Below are 20,293 nucleotides of genomic sequence, written 5' to 3'. Positions count from 1 at the left end.
ACCAACTCCCGGAGTTCACTCAAACTCATGTCCATCGAGTCGGTGATGCCATCCAGCCATCTCATTCTCTGTCGTCCCCTTCTCCTCCTGCCTGCAATCCTTCCCAGTGTCAGAGTCTTTTCCAGTGGGTCAACTCATCGCATTTGGTGGCCAAAGTACTGGAGTTTCAGCTTTAGCATCAGTCCTTCCAATGAACACCCAGGATTGATCTCCTTTAGAATGGACTGGATCTCCTTGCAGTCCAAGGGACTCTCAAGAGTCTTCTCCTGCACCACAGGTCAAAAGCATCAACTTTTCAGCCATCAGCTTTCTTCACAGTCCAACTCTCACATCCATACATGACCATGGGAAAAACCATAGCCTTGACTAGACGGACCTTGGTTGGCAAAGTAATGTCTCTGCTTTTTAATATACTATCAAGGTTGGTCATAACTTTCCTTCCAAGGAGTAAGCGTCTTTTAATTTCATGGCTGCAATCAGCATCTGCAGTGATTTTGGAGCCCAAAAAAATAAAGAGAAAGAAAAAAACTATAGTGAGGTACCACCTCATACTGGTCAGAATGGCCATTGTTAAAAAGTCTACAAATAACAAATGTTGGAAAGGGTGCAGAGAAACAGAACCCTCCTACACTGTTGGTAGGAACATAAATTGGTGCAGCCACTACAGAGAACATCAAGGACTTTCCTTTAAGAAAACTAAAAATAGAGTTACTATATGATCCTACTCCTGGGCACATAACTGTAGAAAACTCTAATTCAAAAAGATACATGCAATGTTCATAGCAGCACTATTGACAATAACCAAGACATGGAAGCACCTAAATATCCATTGACAGATGACTAGATAAAGAAAATGTGGTATATATACACAATGGAATATTATTGTCATAAAAAGAATGAAATAATGCCATTGTAGCAACCTGGGTAGACCCAGAGACTATTGTACTAAGTCAGGCAAATCAGAAAGAGAAAAACAACTACCATATGATGTCACTTACATGTAGAATCTAAAATAAGATACAAATGAACTAATTTACAGAACAGAAACAGATTCACAGACATAGAAAACAAATTTATGGTTACCAAAGGGGACAGAGGTAGGGAAGGATAAATTAGGAGTTTGGGATTACCAGATACATACTACTTTGGCCACCTCATGCAACGAGTTGACTCACTGGAAAAGACTGATGCTGGGAAGGATTGGGGGCAGGAGGAGAAGGGGATGACAGAGAATGAGATGGCTGGATGGCATCACCAACTCGATGGACATGAGTTTGAGTCAACTCCGGGAGTTGGTGATGGACAGGGAGGCCTGGCGTGCTCTGATTCATGGGGTCGCGGAGAGTCGGACATGACTGAGCAACTGAACTGAACTGAACTGACTAATATATACAAAACAGAGAAACAATGAGGACCTACTGTATAGTACAAGGAAGTATATTCAATATCTTGTAAAAATCTAGACTGGAAAATAATCTAAAGAAGAATATAAATACACACATAACTGAAACACTTTGCTACACACCTGGAACTAACTCAACATTGTAAATCAACTATACTTCATTAAAAAAAAGAGTTAAAAAAGAAAGACCAAGAGGAAGTAACCAGTAAAACTGATAAAATAAAAATGATTTGAGATTGTACAATTTTATGCAGATAAGTTGGAAGACCTGGGTGAAACTGATAGCAATACAATACAGTATAATACAATGAAATACCTTTGATCAAAATTGCACTGAAGAAATAAAGCAAAGAACTACTCTCTGGAAAAAATAATTAATAGGTTCAGATGATTTCATGGGAGAGTCAAAAAACAAAAGAGAAATTTGCAGAAATAGAAAAATATCCAGTTTTCCCTACATAGAAAATGTTACATTTGTGGCTGAACCTGAGAAAGATTGTGTAGAAAAGGAAAGAGAAACTAGAGATGAACGTCTTTATAAATACTGATACAAAAATGCTAATTAAAATATCAACAAATAGAATCCAACTGCATTATGAAAGTAATCCACCATGACCAAATGGGATTGTCCAATGAATGGAAGTATTGTTCAGTTATGTGAAATCCTTCAATTTAAATCACCAAATTAACAGATCAAAGGAAAAAAATAGCACATTTCTTTCCAGAGACAGTAAAAAGGCTCTTGCCACCAGCTGTCCATAAAGTACTCAAAAAAGAACTGATTGTAATTGATATGTGTACTTCATTCCTAAAGCCAGCATCTTACTTAAGGGAGAAACAGTTAACAACTACCATCAAGGTCAGAAATAAGGCAAGATTATTCATTGCCTTAGATTGTGTCTGCTCAGAAGCAGATCCAGAGTCGAGAATTTGAAAGGTCAAATATTACAAAAGTGGTCTGCTGCCTGCAGATTGCCACTGAAGATCATCTAGACAGATAATATCTCCTAAGAGGAATAGAAGGCAGGTACACTGGAAAAGGTCAGTCTTCATTCCAATCCCAAAGAAACACAATGCCAAAGAATGCTCAAAGTACCGCACAATTGCACTCATCTCACACGCTGGTAAAGTCATGCTCAAAATTCTCCAAGCCAGGCTTCAGCAGTATATGAACCGAAAACTTCCAGATGTTCAAGCAGGTTTTAGAAAAGGCAGAGGAACCAGAGTTCAAATTGCCAACATCCACTGGATCATGGAGAAAGCAAGAGAGTTCCAGAAAAACATCTATTTCTGCTCTATTGACTATGCCAAAGCCTTTGACTGTGTGGATTACAATAAACTGTGGAAAATTCTGAAGGAGATGGGAATACCAGACCACCTGACCTGCCTCTTGAGAAACCTGTATGCAGGTCAGGAAGCAACCGTTAGACCTGGATATGGAACAACAGACTGGTTCCAAATAGGAAAAGGAGTATGTCAAGGTTGTATATTGTCACCCTGTTTATTTAACTTATATTCAGAGTACATCATGAGGAACGCTGGGCTGGAAGAAGCACAAGCTGGAATCAAGATTGCTGGGAGAAATATCAATAACCTCAGATATGCAGATGACACCACCCTTATGGCAGAAAGTGAAGAGGAACTCAAAGGCCTCTTGAGGAAAGTGAAAGAGGAGAGTGAAAAGGTTGGCTTGAAGCTCAACATTCAGAAAACGAAGATCATGGCATCTGGTCCCATCACTTCATGGGAAATAGATGGGGAAACAGTGGAAACAGTGTCAGACTTTATTTTTTTTGGCTCCAAAATCACTGCAGATGCTGATTGCAGCCATGAAATTAAAAGACGTTTACTCCTTGGAAGGAAAGTTATGACCAACCTAGATAGCATATTAAAAAGCAGAGACATTACTTTCCCAACCAAGGTCCATCTAGTTAAGGCTATGGTTTTTCCCATGGTCATGTATGGATGTGAGAGTTGGACTGTGAATAAAGCTGATCGCCGAAGAATTAATGCTTTTGAACTGTGGTGTTGGAGAAGACTCTTGAGAGTCCCTTGGACTGCAAGGAGATCCAACCAGTCCATTCTAAAGGAGATCAGTCCTGGGTGTTCATTGGAAGGACTGATGCTAAAGCTGAAACTGCAATACTTTGGCCACCTCATGCAATGAGTTGACTCACTGGAAAAGACTCTGATGCTGTGAGTGATTGGGGGCGGGAGGAGACGGGGACAACAGAGAATGAGATGGCTGGATGGCATCGCCGACTCGATGGACATGAGTTTGAGTGAGCTCCGGGAGTTGGTGATGGACAGGGAGGCCTGGCGTGCTGTGATTCATGCGGTCGCAAAGAGTTGGACAAGACTGAGTGACTGAACTGAACTGAACTGAACACTGAATATGAGAGGTAATTTAGATAGACATCCTGCTGCTGTTGATGCTAAGTCGCTTCAGTTGTGGCTGACTCTGTGCGACCCCATAGACGGCAGCCCACCACGCTCTCCTGTCCCTGGGATTTTCCAGGCAAGAACACTAAAGGCTGTTAATTGCATCAGTCTCCTGTCCATTCTTCTGGATGTATATATGGTCCCAGGCACATAGGTTTGTAAGTGAACTCTGACATAAACAAGTCACAAACAACACTACCTTGAGATCTGCCTCTCAGTTTTTAGTGGAATGCATTATCAGATCATTCACAGAAGAAAGAGTCATCTTCCCCAAACATTATCATGCAATTTGGGGATCCAGAGGTGTGGGATGGTCGTGATCAATTAACTTCCCCCAATAGCGAAAAAAAATGTGGTGTGGGGGGGCTTCCCTGGTGACTCGGACGGTAAAAGAATCTGCCTGCAATGCAAGAGACCCAAGTTTGATCCCTGGGTCAGGAAGATCCCCTTGAGAAGGGAATGGCAACTCACTCCAGTATCCTTGCCCGGAGAACTCCATGGACAGAGGTATAGTCCATGGGGTCTCAAAGAGTCAGGGCATGACTGACCAAATAACACTTTCACTTTTTCACTTTTAATAGCAAAAAAATGGTGGTGGCATTAACTCTTTCCTCTTGTAGTAAATATGAAACTATAGATATGTGGTTATTTCTGTATTAGTTTTCTTCCCTGTGTAACAAATTAGCCTGAATTTAGCAACTTAGACAACAACACTTATTTTCTCACAGTTTCTGATTGTCGGTGGGGTGAGGGCAAGAAGGTGGTCAGGAATCAGGAGATGGCTTAACTAGGTGCCTCTAGCTCAGATTGTATTACAGGTTGCGATGAAGGTGTTGGCCAGAACTGTAGTCACCTGAAGATTCATTTGGAGGAGAATTTGCTTCCAAGCTCACTTACGTGGCTGGTGACAAGCCTCAGAAAATCCACTTCCAGGCTCACTTAGAGTTACAATTTCCTTGCCATATGGATCTCTCCAGAGGGCCACTAATAACATGACTGGCTTACCTCAAAATTTCAGAAAGAGTGAGGAAGACAGCAAAACAGAATGAGCAAGTTGGAAGCCACAGTCTATTGGTAACTTAACCTTCAAAGTTAAATTCCACCATTTTTGAAGCTTTATCCTCATTAGAAGTGAATTATTAGGTTGAATCCAGACACAGGGCTTCCCTGGTGGCTCAGCGGGAAAGAATCTGTCTGCAATGCAGGAGCCACAGGAGACACGGGCTCCATCCCTATATTGGGAAGATCCCCTAGAGAAGGGAGTCCAGTATTCTTGCCTGGGAAATCCCACGGACAGTGGAGACTGGTGAGCTACAGTCCGTGGCATCGCAAAAAGTCAGACATGACTGAAGCAACTTAGCATGAGCACAGGTTCAAGCAGAGGGGATTAAAAATGGGTATGAATATCAGTAGGTACCTGATACCTACTACAAACTGCCTCCTGAGAAATCCCTGTAATATTGGGACCAGCGGTTTTGGTGACTGAGGTTTTATATCAACTAATGTAAATAACAAGTAAATAAACTTGGATGGCAATCTAAACATCTCATCTTCTGCCTCATCACCAACAATGGACATGAATTTGGGCAAACTCAAGGCTTCCCTGGTGGCTCAGATGGCTCCTGCCTGCAATGCAGGAGACCTAGTTTTGGTCCCTGGGTTGGGAAGATCCCCTGGAGGAGGGCATGACAACCCATTCCAGCATTTCTCACCTGAAGAATGCTATGGACAGAGGAACCTGGCGGGCTACAATCCATGGGGTTTCAGAGTCAGACAGGACTGAATGACTAAGCATACTGGGAGACAGTGAAGAACAGGGAAGCCTGGCATGCTGCAGTCCATGGGTTCACAAGGAATCAGACATGACTTAGCGACTGAATAACAGCAACAAACTTGGATGGCATGTTCCTAAAGATAGATCTTTGGTCTATTTCTGAATGCCTCCACGTCTATCGTGGGGCAGAACACAGTATAGCAGTTTTGGGGACTAGTTTTCTAATAAGTTTGAAGACTGGGCCTTCTCAAAGATGCTAAGCCTAGCAAATTGAATCTAAAGTACCCCCTGGTCATTAGAAATGTGCTGGCTGAGGAAGGCATGGAGTGCTCCCATGCCCCTCCCTGCAGAAGGCAGCAGAATGCCTCTCACCATTAGCTGATAAGTAACAACTGTATCTCTGCTGAGGACTTGGGGAGCTGGGAACACACTGTATTGTGACTTTTTAAAAAAAAATTATTTATTAAAGAAAATTATTTAATTGGAGGCTAATTACTTTACATTATTGTATTGGTTTTGACATGAATTGGTTGACATGAATCTGCCCCGGGTGTACATGTGTTCCCCATCTTGAACCCCGTCCCTCTTCCCTCCCCATCCCATCCCTCTGGTTCAGCCCAGTACACCAGCCCCAAGCATCCTGTATCATGCATCGAACCTGGACTGGCGATTCGTTTCACATATGATAATATACATGTCTTGATTTTTCATATTTCCATATATATGTGTGCTGCTGCTGTTGCTGTTTGGTTGCTAAGTCATGTCTGACTTTTTGTGACCCCAAGGACCATAGTTCACCAGGCTCCACTGTCCATGGGATTTCCCAGGCAAGAATACTGGAGTGGGTTGTCATTTCCTTCTTTAGGGAATCTTCCCAACCCAGGGATTGAACCAGCACCTATGGCATCTCCTACTTGGCAGGTGGATTATTTACCACTGAGCTATCCAGGAAGCCTATATATCTGTGTATCTTCTGCAATTTAAAAACAAAACAACTTTTATATCTCACACCTGTTGGTTTCTTTATCTCAGCTTTATTACTGGTGATGCCCAAGCAGAAGTCAGGACTGCTAACATATGACACCCACACCCATCTAGCCTCATTACCTGCATTCTCTTTCAAGTACCCTGCATTCTACCTTCTTTGCTTGTTTTCTATTTGGAAAATAGTTTGTCTTTTCATGTCTTTGTGCTGATGTGCATGCCCTTTCCCCAGTTTGAAAATCCTATCTTCCTTGGTCTCCCTTATACTCTATTTTCATTCTCTGTTCAAATAGGACTTTATAACACTGCTAGGAGAAATATTTAAACAGTGAAGCCCAACATGAGTCCCCAAGCAGAATGCAGGAACTGAACAGAGAAGTGGACTTTGAGATATTAAGTATGCTATCAGTGTGAAGAGTTCTTCAAAAAGCAAAATAAATTAAGAGTGCTAGAATTTGAATCATGACTCTGATTTACTATTTTTGTAACCTTCTATGCACCCTAATTTCATCTATAAAATATAGATGTAATAATGGTAGCTACGTTCAGAGGGTTGCGAAAATTGAGAGAGATTTTTGAAAAATGTTTATCAGGGTGCTTGGAATATAACAGGGTTTCACAAATCTAACTAATCTTGGGCCTTTTGTTTTCCTTTCAGAATGCACTTTCTATTCTAACCCTTTAAGTATCCTCTGAGGATTTGAAAAAACAAAGACTCTTTAACCGTTAGGCATCTGTTTCTCTCTGAAATCTGGAACACTCTAGGGACCAGAGCACAGGCAAAAGTCTGTCTCTGGAGGAGTTACAGTGTTTGGCTTCTGGGCAGAGGCTAAGGGAAACTGGGGTGTCCAGGGGAAAAGAAGGATGATAGAGAATCTAAATGGGGAAGAGGGCCTCTAATGGGAGGTCTTTGAAAGAGAAAGCACTCCTCACTATGCCTCTGTGTTGTTCATACTTGATCTTGTGTTGCTCCTCCTGATGTCTCCTGTATAAATCCCCCTTCTTTTGAGTGAAAGAAATATGGACGACTATAGGAAGTCAAACAGAAAAAACTCCAGGGATGTGAGTAACTAACCTGGGGACTGAGTGTTGGGCTTGACAAAGTCTCAAAGTCAGTGTCACCCTAGAAAGGAGGATATAAGCCTTCAGTGTGTTAGTCACTCAGTTGTGTTTGACTCTTTGCGAACCCATGGACTGTAGCTCGCCAGGTTCCTCTGTCCATGAGATTCTCTAGGCATTAATATTGGAATGGGTTGCCATTTCCTTCTTCATGGGATCTTCTTGACACAGGAATAGAACTCAGATCTCCTGCATTGTAGGCAGATTCTTTACTCTCTGAGCAACCAGAGAAGACCATGAGCCCTCAACCCAACTAAAAAGGGCTGGCTGGGTCTAGTGGGTACTGCTCATACCAAGGTCACATTCTAGAAATGACGGGACAATTAGGCAGGGAAAAGGAACAGGTATACATGACTATTTTGGTTCAAAGCTGAGAGAGGAAGGGGTAAGTCTAACCTTGAGGTGATGGAGAGAAGGTTTTCAGGGACTAGGGGGATTTGGAGAGAATAGAAACTGAGCATATCACTGATTGAGAGCATGTGCTTTTGGTCATAGAGGGGAGGCATTGTTTATCATAAACACAAAGGTTCCATTCAACTGAATTATGCATTACTACTTTCACCTTTTGATGTTGTTGTTCAGTGGCTAAGTCCTGTCTAACTCTTTGCAACCCTACGGACTTTAACCTGCCCAGCTCTTCTGTTCATGGGATTTGCCAGGCAAGAATAGTGGAGTGGATTGCCATTTCCTTCTCCTGGGGATCTTTCTGGACCAGGGATTGATCAAAGATTCTGCTCCTCATTGGCGGGTGGATTCCTTACCACTGAGCTACCACGGAAGCATTCATTTACCTTTAAGACAATTTTAATGTGAATTATTTCCCATCTTGTAAATAAGAATAAAACAATCTTCATATACCCTATGATTTAGTTAAGTGACTTGTTTTAGTTTTTCTCTAGTAATTGACTTTCCAGATCTTTCTGTGAATGTCTCTGGAAGGTTGAAGGCAGAGACAGGTTCTGGGCTGGAAATGTCTTAGGAGAGCTTGGCAAGATCATTCTGAAGAACAGTGCACTTCAACAACCAGAAAGCAATTGTTTCTGTATATTGATCTGGGTAGTGGCCATGAGGATGCGTTTATGTGCTGACCTTATAAAACTCATCAACTACACGTCTTCTGTGCATTTTACAGTATGTATATCACATGTTCTGTGCTTAGCATGTAGCTCAGTTGTGTCTGACTCTTTGAGACGCCATGCACTATAACCCACCAGGCTCCTCTGTCCATGGGAATTTTCTGGGCAAGAATACTGGAGTGAGTTGCCATTTCCTATTCCAGGGGATCTTCCCAACCCAGGGATTGAACCCACATCTCTTGAATCTCCTGAATTGGCAGGCAGATTTTTTACCATTGTGTCACCTGGGAAGCCCATGTATATCACACTTCAAAAACTTAACCGAAAATATTAGAGACCAAGCAGTAATGTTAAGTGTTTGGATAGGTCAAGTAAAATAAAGACTGAAAAGAAAACACTGGATTGGCAACATGTCATTGAACTTAGCAAGAAAATTTTCAGTAGTAGTAGACTAAAGAGTAAAAAAAAGACCAACCAAATAAATTATCCTGTCATCTGAAAGGACGAATAAGGTATGTAAACATCTAGCAGTGCTAATCAAGAAGGAAAAGGAATGAGGGGGAGAAAATCTCTCAAAAGAATGAAAGGTATGACTATAATTTGCCAGGGTTAGAGAGAGGAAAGATGGGCAAGCATTAGCTCAGACTGCCCATAGAAGAAAGGAAGATTTCTACAGAGCAGAGACGGAGAGGAAGACTTTGGATGAGAGGTGAGTTAAGGGAGGGAGAATTTTGGTTCCTCAAACTCTCTTTTGACTCTGATGAATGATGCTCAACCTTGAGTTTGCGGCATCCAGGAAACACACAGAAATCTTAAGGATATCCCGAAAAACTTTTTTTTTTTTTAACTCTACATTATTTTTTTACTTCAAAAAGCTTTCCCTTCTCCTCTCATGATCTATCACTGAAGATGTTTCACCCAGTGGTTAAACACAGCAAGGTTCTCTGATCATGAAACATAGCTCATTACATCATTCATTCTGTTTCATTATAAGGCATTTCTTATGTTCAGGGTTTCAGTTGATTTGTCTGTTTAAACAAAGACCACAGTTTGCAATCATATACCAGAAATATGGCTTTTTAGAAAACTTCAGAGGACTCTCATCAAGGCTGCTGTTGGTACCTCATTGTGGAATCAGTTAGTGGTAGGCACTCTAGGGGATAAATTGAAGGGTAACATATATTTATGTGTTACCTGGTTAGACTTGTTCAGTTTCATTTCAGTCGCTCAGACGTGTCCGACTCTTTGCGACCCCATGAATCACAGCACATCAGGCCTCCCTGTCCATCACCAACTCCCGGAGTTCACTCAAACTCATGTCCACAGAGTCGGTGATGCCATCCAGCCATCTCATTCTCTGTCGTCCCCTTCTCCTCCTGCCCCCAATCCCTCCCAGCATCAGACTCTTTTCCAGTGAGTTAACTCTTTGCATGAGGTGGCCAAAGTATTGGAGTTTCAGCTTTAGCATCAGTCCCTCCAATGAACACCCAGGATTGATCTCCTTTAGAATAGACTGGTTGGATCTCCTTGCAGTCCAAGGGACTCTCAAGAGTCTTCTCCAACACCACAGTTCAAAAGCATCAATTCTTCATCAATCAGCTTTCTTCACAGTCCAACTCTCACATCCATACATGACCACTGGAAAAACCATAGCCTTGACTAGACAGACCTTGAGAACCAGGTAAATGTTTGTCTAATGAAATGTAACGTTAGTTGCTCTGTCATGTCTGACTCTTTGCAACCCCATGGACTGTAGCCTGCCAGGTTCCTCTGTCCATGAGATTTACCAAGCAACAATAGTGGAGTGGGTTGCCATTTCCTTCTCTAGGGGATCTTCCTGACCCAGGGATCAAACCTGGGTCTCCTGTGTTGCAGGCAGATTCTTTACTGACTAAGCCATGAGGGAAGCCCAATGCTCGTTTCGTGCTTGGCTAAAAAAGAAAATGGTACAGTAGCTGATTGGATTCTGAAACCAGTACTCCATCAATCTTACCTACTCAATTCTTAAGGGAGAAGCCAGTCTGATTAGAAATCTAAGAAGGGTCAAGAATCCAAAATCATTGCAGATGGTGACTGCAGCCATGAAATTAAAGACACGTACTCCTTGGAAGAAAAGCTATGACAAACCTAGATTGCATATTAAAAAGCAGAGACATTATTTTGCCAACAAAGGTCCATATAGTCAAAGCTATGGTTTTTCCAATAGTCATGTATGGATGTGAGAGTTAGACCATAAAGAAGGCTGAGCACCAAAGAACTGATGCTTTCTAACTGTGATTCTAGAGAAGACTCTTGAGAGTCTCTTGGACTTCAAGGAGGTCAAACCAGTCAATCCTAAAGGAAATCAACCCTGAATATTCATTGGAAGGACCGATGCTGAAGTTGAAGCTCCAATACTTTCGCCACCTGGTGTGAAGTGCTGACTCATTAGAAAAGACCCCGATGCAGGGAAAGATAGAAAGCAGGAGGAGAAGGAGATGACATAGGACAAGATGGTTGGATGGCATCAGTGACTCGATGGACATGAGTTTGAGCAAGCTTTGGGAGTTGGTGATGGACAGGGAGGCTTGGCAGGCTGCAGTCCATGGGGCTGCAAACAGTGAGACATGACTGAGCGACTGAACAACAAGTGAAGACCATGTCCAGGGGAGGGATAAAAGGTGAGTGATAACAGTAGGCTAGTGTTCAGGGTTAACAAATAAGCACTCTTCATATGAGATTGCCTGGAAACCCAGGAAAGAGTTCTTGGGCTATAAATGACTGTCGTAAAGTCAATATCCTCACACAATTGGTGTGGTAAACCACTGATGCTAAAGCTGAAACTCCAATACTTTGGTCACCTCATGCGAAGAGTTGAATCACTGGAAAAGACTCTGATGCCGGGAGGGATTGGGGGCAGGAGGCGAAGGGGACGACAGAGGATGAGATGGCTGGATGGCATCACCGACTCGATGGACCTGAGTTTTCATGAACTCCGGGAGTTGGTGATGGACAGGGAGGCCTGGCATGCTGTGATTCATGGGGTCCAAAGAGTCAGACATGACTGAGCGACTGAACTGAACTGAACTGAATGTCTTAAGAGATGCAATATTAGAGCACTGAGAGGTTGAGGAAGGAAAAGATACAAAATGTTACATGTTCGATCTCAAGAAGTTTCATACAACAATTATTAAATATTAGGAACTGAACATACAAAAGTAAAACAAAAACCTTTCTTTTGTTTCTGTTTCATCCATCCATCCATTCAACTGTTTGCTATTATGAGTATATATATCTTCTTTTAATGGATGTGAACACAACAGCTGTGGGTCACACTCTTGACATAAGGGATAAGGCCATGAACAAGACACACATGACTGAATATAAGAAAATCACAGGTAGAGTACTTAAAAGGTCAATTTAGGTCCCTCTGAAGTCAGCAGGGATGAGCCCCTCTATGTAATTTAAGTTTGGCATGGGATGGGTCAGGAAGTAGAGAAGACTTCCCAAAGGATGTAACTTATGATCTTTGAATAGTGATAGAAATTAGTAAGGCAAAGAATACTGAGGAGGATACTGTAAGGGGGGATAGGATAACTTTGTCACATGTGGATTCCTTCATCCTATGGCCCACTGAATTGAGAATAAAATCAGGCTCTCCTAACACCAGAGCTGGGAACAAGTCTTACAGGATTGCATTATTTTATTATCTAATTTTATACATTAACAGGAAAGCAGTCTCATCTGTGATGCTGGAGTCACCCTACAACCATACAACAGAAGCCCCTGCCACCTTCATCCTGGTGGGTATCCCAGGTTTGCAGTCTTCGCATCTTTGGCTGGCTATCTCACTGAGCATCATGTATACCACAGCCCTGTTAGCAAACACCCTCATAGTGACTGTTATCTGGATGGATTCCACCCTACAGGAGCCCATGTACTGCTTCCTGTGTGTCCTGGCTGCTGTGGACATTGTTATGGCCTCCTTGGTGGTGCCCAAGATGGTGAGCATCTTCTCCTCAGGAGACAACTCCATCAGCTTTACTGCTTGTTTCACTCAGATGTATTTTGTCCATGCAGCCACAGCTGTGGAGACGGGGCTGCTGCTGGCCATGGCTTTTGACCGCTATGTGGCCATCTGTAAGCCCCTACACTATAAGAGAATTCTCACACCTCGAGTGATGCTGGGAATGAGTGTGACCATCACCATCAGAGCGACCGTATTCATGACTCCACTCAGCTGGATGGTGAGTCATCTGCCTTTCTGTGGCTCCAACGTGGTTCTCCATTCCTACTGTGAGCACATAGCTGTGGCCAAGTTGGCTTGTGCTGACCCCAGGCCCAGTAGTCTCTACAGTCTGATTGGTTCCTCCATTATTGTGGGTTCTGATGTGGTGTTTATTGCTGCCTCCTATATCCTGATTCTCCGGGCAGTATTCAGTCTTTCCTCAAAGAATGCTCAGTTAAAAGCATTAAGTACGTGTGGCTCCCATGTTGGGGTTATGGCTTTGTACTACCTGCCTGGGATGGCATCCATCTATGTGGCCTGGCTGGGGGAGGACATAGTTCCTTTGTGCACCCAAGTGCTGTTAGCTGACTTGTATCTGATCATTCCACCATCTTTGAACCCCATCATCTATGGTCTAAGGATGAAGCAAATACGGAAGCAAACATGGAGCTTGCTGATGCACTGCCTCTTTAACCACTCCAACTTGGGTTCAGGAATTCAGGCCCTTGAGCAAACCAGACAACTTCAAAGATGCCCTAGCTAACCTGGACAGTTTGGTTCACCTGACGCCATACAAGGTCTAAGTAAAGAAGCTGTAAAGTTTAACTTTACCTAATTATTCAATTTCTAGCAAGGATCTCAATGAAATGATTTTTTTCTGATGAATATAATGGTTTGAATAAACTAAATTTGAATCAGAGATAAGTCTGGGCTTATAGAATATAGATTTGGGATTTTTCTTTCCTTAGATTCTGACCTACATTTCCAATTTAATATCCTACCAGACCCTCTGCAGAAGAAACCAACTGTTGGGTCTTCAATGTCTGACTGGTTTTCTCACAACTGTTCTCCTTATATGATTATATGGAAACAACTGTTAATATACAATACACTGACCTCTAGGCCATTGATGAAGCCACTCAACTTGGATCGTGTGCTCATACCTGGAATGGAGTCTGTCTCCGGTCAAAATGGATTCCAGCTTATCTGAGGAGATGTAGACTTGGAATCACTGATGGCGGCCATTTTCGAACACACGTACTTGGAAAGTGAAATCTGTTAATAAAATTTGTTCTTTGGTTCCAATTCATTTCGAACACACAAGTCCATCCCTGTTATTATGTATTATAAGATGTAGTTCTGTTTCCTATGTACCTAGTATTGTTTAGGAAGTTGGAATAGTGTACTAATCACCAGCTTTTTGTTTGTAAGCAATGGAAGCTAAGGCAATGTGAGTTTGCTTTTATTTTCTCCTTTCAGAAAGTCTTAATTTCAATAGTCAATATATGTTAAAGAGAAAGAGATTTCATATGTAAGAGATACATATATTTGATTCTGGTGTATTTGAAAATCTTAATAAAATATAATTTCCAAATAAGTGTTGATGGCAAGTTACTGTATCTCCTTTGTACTGATGGGGAAACAATGCCAATTATAAAGTGCATTGAAGATTAAATTTAAAAATGAGCACATAAAACAATGCCTTACATGCTGTTCATACTTTAAAATATACCCAATAATTTCTAATTCCATAATTTTAAGGGGTAGTCATAGGTACTATTGATATTGTATTCCTGTGTAGATAAGCATGTGCGAAGCAACTGTTCCAAAGAGATCTGATGCTCAACCACCTAGCAGCCATAGATTTTCCCAATATTGCTATTGTTTACTTGCTTAGAATGTATTCTATTTCTGAAAATCAAACAAGTAGGAATCAATCTCTAAAAATCAGATAAACTTATTTCAGACCTTGTTTTCTTTTCAGATTATGTGTTATATTCTTCTATTAGTTATCCTCTGAAGACACGAAACAAGCTCTCTTCCACTAAGCACCTGTCTTTCCCCGCAATCTGGAAAGCTCCCTTGGGCCAGAGAACAGGGAAAAATCAGTCTCTGGAGGAGTTATAGTGTTTGACTGCTGGGCAGAGGCCAAGGGAAGCTGGGGTGTCCAGGGGAAAAGCAGGGCGATAGAGAATCTAAAGGGAAGAGGGCTCCCAATGGGAGGGCTCTGAAAGTGACAACACTCCTCATCATGCCTCCATGTTGTTCATATTTGGTCGTGTGTTGCTCCTCCTGAAGTGTCCTGTATAAATCCTCCTTCTTTTGGGTGAAAGAAATGTGGACCGCCAGAGGAAGTCAAATAGTGAAAACTCCAGGGATGTGAGTAACTAACCTGGGGACTGGGTGTTTGGCTTGATGAAGTCTCAAAGCCAGTGTCACACTAGAAAGGAGGATATAAGCAATTCCACTACAAAGGGCTGGCCAGGTCTCGTGGGTACTGCTGATACCAAGATCGCATTCTGGAAATCATGGGACAACTGGGGAGATAAAAGAAACAGGATATACATGATTATTTTGGTTCAAAGCGGAGAGAGGAAGGGGTAAATCTAACCTTGGAATGAAGGAGAGAGCGTTTTCAGGGACTAGGGGGAGTTGAGAGAATAGAAACTGAGCAGTAGGACTGATTTGGAAGCATGTGCTTTTGGTCACAGAGGGGAGGCATTGATTTATCATAAACACAAAGGCTCCATTTGAATGAATTATGGATTACTACTTTTACATTTAATACAATTTTCATTTGTATTGAATATTTCCCATCCTTTAAATAGAAGTAAAATTTCCTGACATATCCTATGATTTTGTTATTGAATTAAGTGTCGTGTCTAAGCTTTTCTTTCATGAAAGAGTTGACTCACTGGAAAAAACTCTGATGCTGGGAAGGATTGGGGGCAGGAGGAGAAGGGGATGACAGAGGATGAGATGGCTGGATGGCATCACCGACTTGATGGACACGAGGTTGAGTGAACCCCGGGAGTTGGTGATGGACAGGGAGGCCTGGCCTGCTGTGATTCATGGGGTCGCAAAGAGTCGGACATGACTGAGTGACTGAACTGAACTGAACTGAACTCCAGCTCTTCAAGTGAATGTCTCTGCAGGGTTGAAGGCAAAGGCAGATTGTGGTCTAGAAATGTTTTAGGAGAGCTTGGCCAGAGCTTTCTGAAGAACACTGCACCTCAAGAACCAGGAAGCAATTGTATATCTTGATCTTGGTAGTGGCCATGAGGGTGTGTTCATGTTCTCACAGATAAAACTTAGACTGTCCCTTTTACCATATGGATGCTATATTTCAGTCAAAAGTTAACCAAAAAATAAAGAAGCAGGCAACAGTGTTAAATGTTCTGGATAGGTCAAGTAAAATAAAGACTGAAAACACTGGATTGGCAACATGTCATTGATGGAGGTAATTGTTGATCTTAGCAAAATTTTTTCAGTAGCAGCAGACTGAAGAGTAAGATAGTAATACTTATAAATAGACCCACCAAACCAAATGTTCTGCCAATGGACCAGACTATTAAGACATGTAAGTCTCTAGCATGGCTAATCGAGAAGAAAAAGGAATGAGGGAACTAAAACCTCAAAGAAATGAAAGGTATGACTGGTGACAACTTGCCAAGGCTAGAGAGGAGGGATGGGCAGGAACTAGATGAGACTTGTCTCAGAAGAAAGGTAGATTTATACAGGGCAGAGATCCAGAGAGGAAGATCCTGGATCAGAGGTAAATAGCAGGAAGAGCCATTCTGATTCCTCAGATTCTCTTCAACTCCTTAAGGAAAGATGCTCAATCTTGGCTTTATGAAACACACAGCAGCCTTAAGGATACCCTGAATAATTTTCTTTTCACTCTACACTATTACTCTACTTTAAAAAGCTTTCCCTTATCTTCTCATGATCTATCACTGAAGATGTCTCACCCAGTGGTTATATGCAATTAGGTTCTCTGACTATAAAACAGAGCTCATTACTTTACTCAGTTTGTTCCATTATAAGGCATTTCTTATGTTTAGGGTTTTGTTTTTTTGTTTCAATAAAGACCATGGTTTTCAATTATATCCCATAAGTTTGACTTTTTAGAAAACTTCTGAGGACTCTCATCAAGGTTTCTGTTGGTACCTGGGTGTGGAGTCAATTAGAGGTAGGCTTTCCAGGGGGAAACTGGAAGGGACAAATGTATGTTGCCTGATTAGCTCTGCTGCTGCTGCTGCTGCTGCTAAGTCACTTCAGTCGTGTCTGACTCTGTGAGACCCCACAGACGGCAGCCCACCAGGCTCCCCCGTCCCTGGGATTCTCCAGGCAAGAACACTGGAGTGGGTTGCCATTTCCTTCTCCAATGCATGAAAGTGAAAAGTGAAAGTGAAGTCACTCAGTAGTGAAGTCACTCAGTTGTGCCTGACTCTTTAGCGACCCCATGGACTGAAGCCTGCCAGGCTCCTTGGTCCATGGGATTTTCCAGGCAAAAGAGTACTGGAGTGGGTTGCCATTTCCTTCTCTGGATTAGCACTGAGAACCAGGTAAATGCAGTCTGTGGGGTCGCTAAATGTTGGACATGACTGAGAGACTTCACTTTCACTTTTTACTTTCACACATTGGAGAAGGAAATGGCAACCCACTCCAGTGTTCTTGCCTGGAGAATCCCAGGGACGGGGGAGCCTGGTGGGCTTCCATCTATGGGGTCACACAGAGTCGGACGTGACTGAAGTGACTTAGCAGCAGCAGCAGCAGCAGTGTTTGGCTACTGCCATTGATGGGATTCTGAAGTCAGTTCTCCATCAATTTTACCTACTCAACAATTTAGGGAGAAGCTAGAAGTGATGAGAAATCTAAGAATGATCAAGTGAAGATCAAGATATGGAAAGTTCTTAGCCTTTTAACCCCTGACTGAGGGGAGAGACAGGAGTTGATAACTAATGACTGGCTAGTCTCGAGGCTTGGCAAATAAGCACTCTTTATTTAAGGTTGCCTGGACACCTGGGAAAGAGTTCTTGGGCTTTATGTGAGTACTGTAAAGTCAAATAGTCACATAATCAGTGTCATGACCCACTAGCCTGAAGCTTTGAGAGATGTAGTATTAGGGTAGTGAGAGTTTCAGGAAGGAGAATATGAAAAACATTACATGTTAAATCTAGGAAGTTCGTTGTTTCATTCAACAATGATTATACATTAGGAAAGGAACATACAGAAATAAAAGAAACATTCTTTCTTCTAATTTTTCATTCATTCAACTTTTTGCTATAATGAGTACACATGTCCTCTTTTAATGGACTTGAGAACAACACATCTGGGTCACACACTTGGTATAATTTATAAGGTCATGAACAAGACGCACATGATTGAATACAAAAAAGTCACAGGTATGGTACTGGAATGATCAGTTTAGATCCCTCAGAGGTAAGCATAAATGAGAGCCCATACAAGCTCTGAAGGTACCTAATTTAGTTTTGTCATGAGATGGGGCAGAAAGTAGAAAAGACTATCCAAAGGAGGTAACTCATAGTCTTTGAACAATGAAAGAAATTCATAAGGCAAAGAATGCTGAGAATGCTGGAAAGTGGAGAAAAACTTTGTCACATGTCATTTCCTTAAACCTGTGGCCCACTGAGTTGAGAATACAATCAGGCTCTTTTAACACCAAAGCTGGAACATGTCTTACAGGATTGTATCCTTTTCTTACCTAATTTTGTACATTAACAGGAAAGCAGTCTCATCTGTGATGCTGGGGTCACCCTACAACCATACAACAGAAGTCCCTGCCACCTTCATCCTGGTGGGTATCCCAGGTTTGCAGTCTTCACATCTTTGGCTGGCTATCTCACTGAGCATCATGTATACCACAGCCCTGTTAGCAAACACCCTCATAGTGACTGTCATCTGGATGGATTCCACCCTACAGGAGCCCATGTACTGCTTCCTGTGTGTCCTGGCTGCCGTGGACATGGTTATGGCCTCCTCGGTGGTGCCTAAGATGGTGAGCATCTTCTCCTCAGGAGACAACTCCATCAGCTTTACTGCTTGTTTCACTCAGATGTATTTTGTCCATGCAGCCACAGCTGTGGAGACAGGGCTGCTGCTGGCCATGGCTTTTGACCACTATGTGGCCATCTGTAAGCCCCTACACTATAAGAGAATTCTCACACCTCGAGTGATGCTGGGAATGAGTGTGACCATCACCATCAGAGCGACCGTATTCATGACTCCACTCAGCTGGATGGTGAGTCATCTGCCTTTCTGTGGCTCCAACATGGTTCTCCATTCCTACTGTGAGCACATAGCTGTGGCCAAGTTGGCTTGTGCTGACCCCAGGCCCAGTAGTCTCTACAGTCTGATTGGTTCCTCCATTATTGTGGGTTCTGATGTGGTGTTTATTGCTGCCTCCTATATCCTGATTCTCCGGGCAGTATTCAGTCTTTCCTCAAAGAATGCTCAGTTGAAAGCATTAAGTACATGTGGCTCCCATGTTGGGGTTATGGCTCTGTACTACCTACCTGGGATGGCATCCATCAATGTGCCCTGGATAGGGAAAGAAATAATGCCTGTGCACATCCAAGTGCTGTTAGCTGACTTGTATCTGATCATCCCACCTACCTTAAACCCCATCATCTATGGCCTGAGGACAAAGCAAATACGAAATCGAACATGGAGCTTGCTGATGCACAGCCCCTTTAACCACTTCAACTTGGGTTCATGAATACAAGTCTCTTCAGATTTTGAGCATTCTAGCCAATCCAAAGATGCTTTAGTTAACCTGGATGGTCTGTTTCACCTGACACTATACAAGTTCTAAGAGAAAGCTATAAGGGTATCTTTGCCTCAGTTCAGTTCAGTACAGTCCCTCAGTTGTGTCCGACTCTTTGTGACACCATGGACTGCTGCATGCCAGGCCTCCCTGTCCATCATCAATACCCAGAGTTTACCCAAACTCATGTCCATTGAGTTAGTGATGCCATCCAACCATCTCATCCTCTGTCGTCCCCTTCTCCTCCAGTCCTCAATCCTTCCCAGCATCAGGGTCTTTTCAAATGAGTCAGTTCTTCGCATCAGGTGGCCAAAGTATTGGAGTTTCAGCTTCAATTTCAGTCCCTCCAATGAATATGCAGGACTTATTTCCTTTAGGATGGACTGATTGGATCTCCTTGCTGACCAAGGGACTCTCAAGAGTCTTCTCCAACACCACAGTTCAAAGGCATCAATTCTTCAGTGCTCAGCTTTCTTTATAGTACAACTCCAACATCCATACATGACTACTGGAAAAACAATAGCTTTGACTAGATGGACCTTTGTTGGCAAAGTAATGTCTCTGCTTTTTAATATGCTGTCTAGGTTGGTCATAATTTTTCTTCCAAGGAGTACCCGTCTTTTTCTTTCATGGCTGCAGTCACCATTTGCAGTGATTTGGGAGCCCCTGGGAGCCCCCCTCGCCACCCCCCCGCCAAAAAAGTCTGTCACTGTTTCCA

General features: G+C 42.5%; 2 protein-coding genes across 2 annotated transcripts; both read left to right on the top strand.

The window, feature by feature from the left end:
* The first annotated feature begins 12,525 nt into the window (after positions 1-12,525).
* Positions 12,526-13,548, top strand: LOC129553649 (olfactory receptor 52I1-like). Its single transcript, XM_055422424.2, has one exon. It carries the CDS (start codon positions 12,526-12,528, stop codon positions 13,546-13,548), a length of 1,023 nt encoding a protein of 340 aa, XP_055278399.2.
* Positions 13,549-18,552: 5,004 nt separating this feature from the next.
* LOC129553998 (olfactory receptor 52I1-like) lies at positions 18,553-19,527 on the top strand. The gene has a single exon (XM_055422659.2). The coding sequence runs from the start codon at positions 18,553-18,555 to the stop codon at positions 19,525-19,527; it is 975 nt and encodes a 324-aa protein (XP_055278634.2).
* The last annotated feature ends 766 nt before the right edge of the window (positions 19,528-20,293 follow it).

This window comes from Moschus berezovskii, chromosome 14 (assembly GCF_049115385.1).
Source record: "Moschus berezovskii isolate FMDL1 chromosome 14, NW_MosBer_1.0, whole genome shotgun sequence".
In the NCBI taxonomy this organism is placed as follows: Eukaryota; Metazoa; Chordata; class Mammalia; order Artiodactyla; family Moschidae; genus Moschus; species Moschus berezovskii.
Note: the sequence above shows the minus strand (reverse complement) of the source record. Positions and strands in the feature narration are given on the sequence as shown.

Bases quoted from the DNA above. Each gene is read 5' to 3' on its own strand.
- LOC129553998 (XM_055422659.2), top strand. From the start codon at position 18,553: ATGCTGGGGTCACCCTACAACCATACAACAGAAGTCCCTGCCACCTTC.
- LOC129553649 (XM_055422424.2), top strand. From the start codon at position 12,526: ATGCTGGAGTCACCCTACAACCATACAACAGAAGCCCCTGCCACCTTC.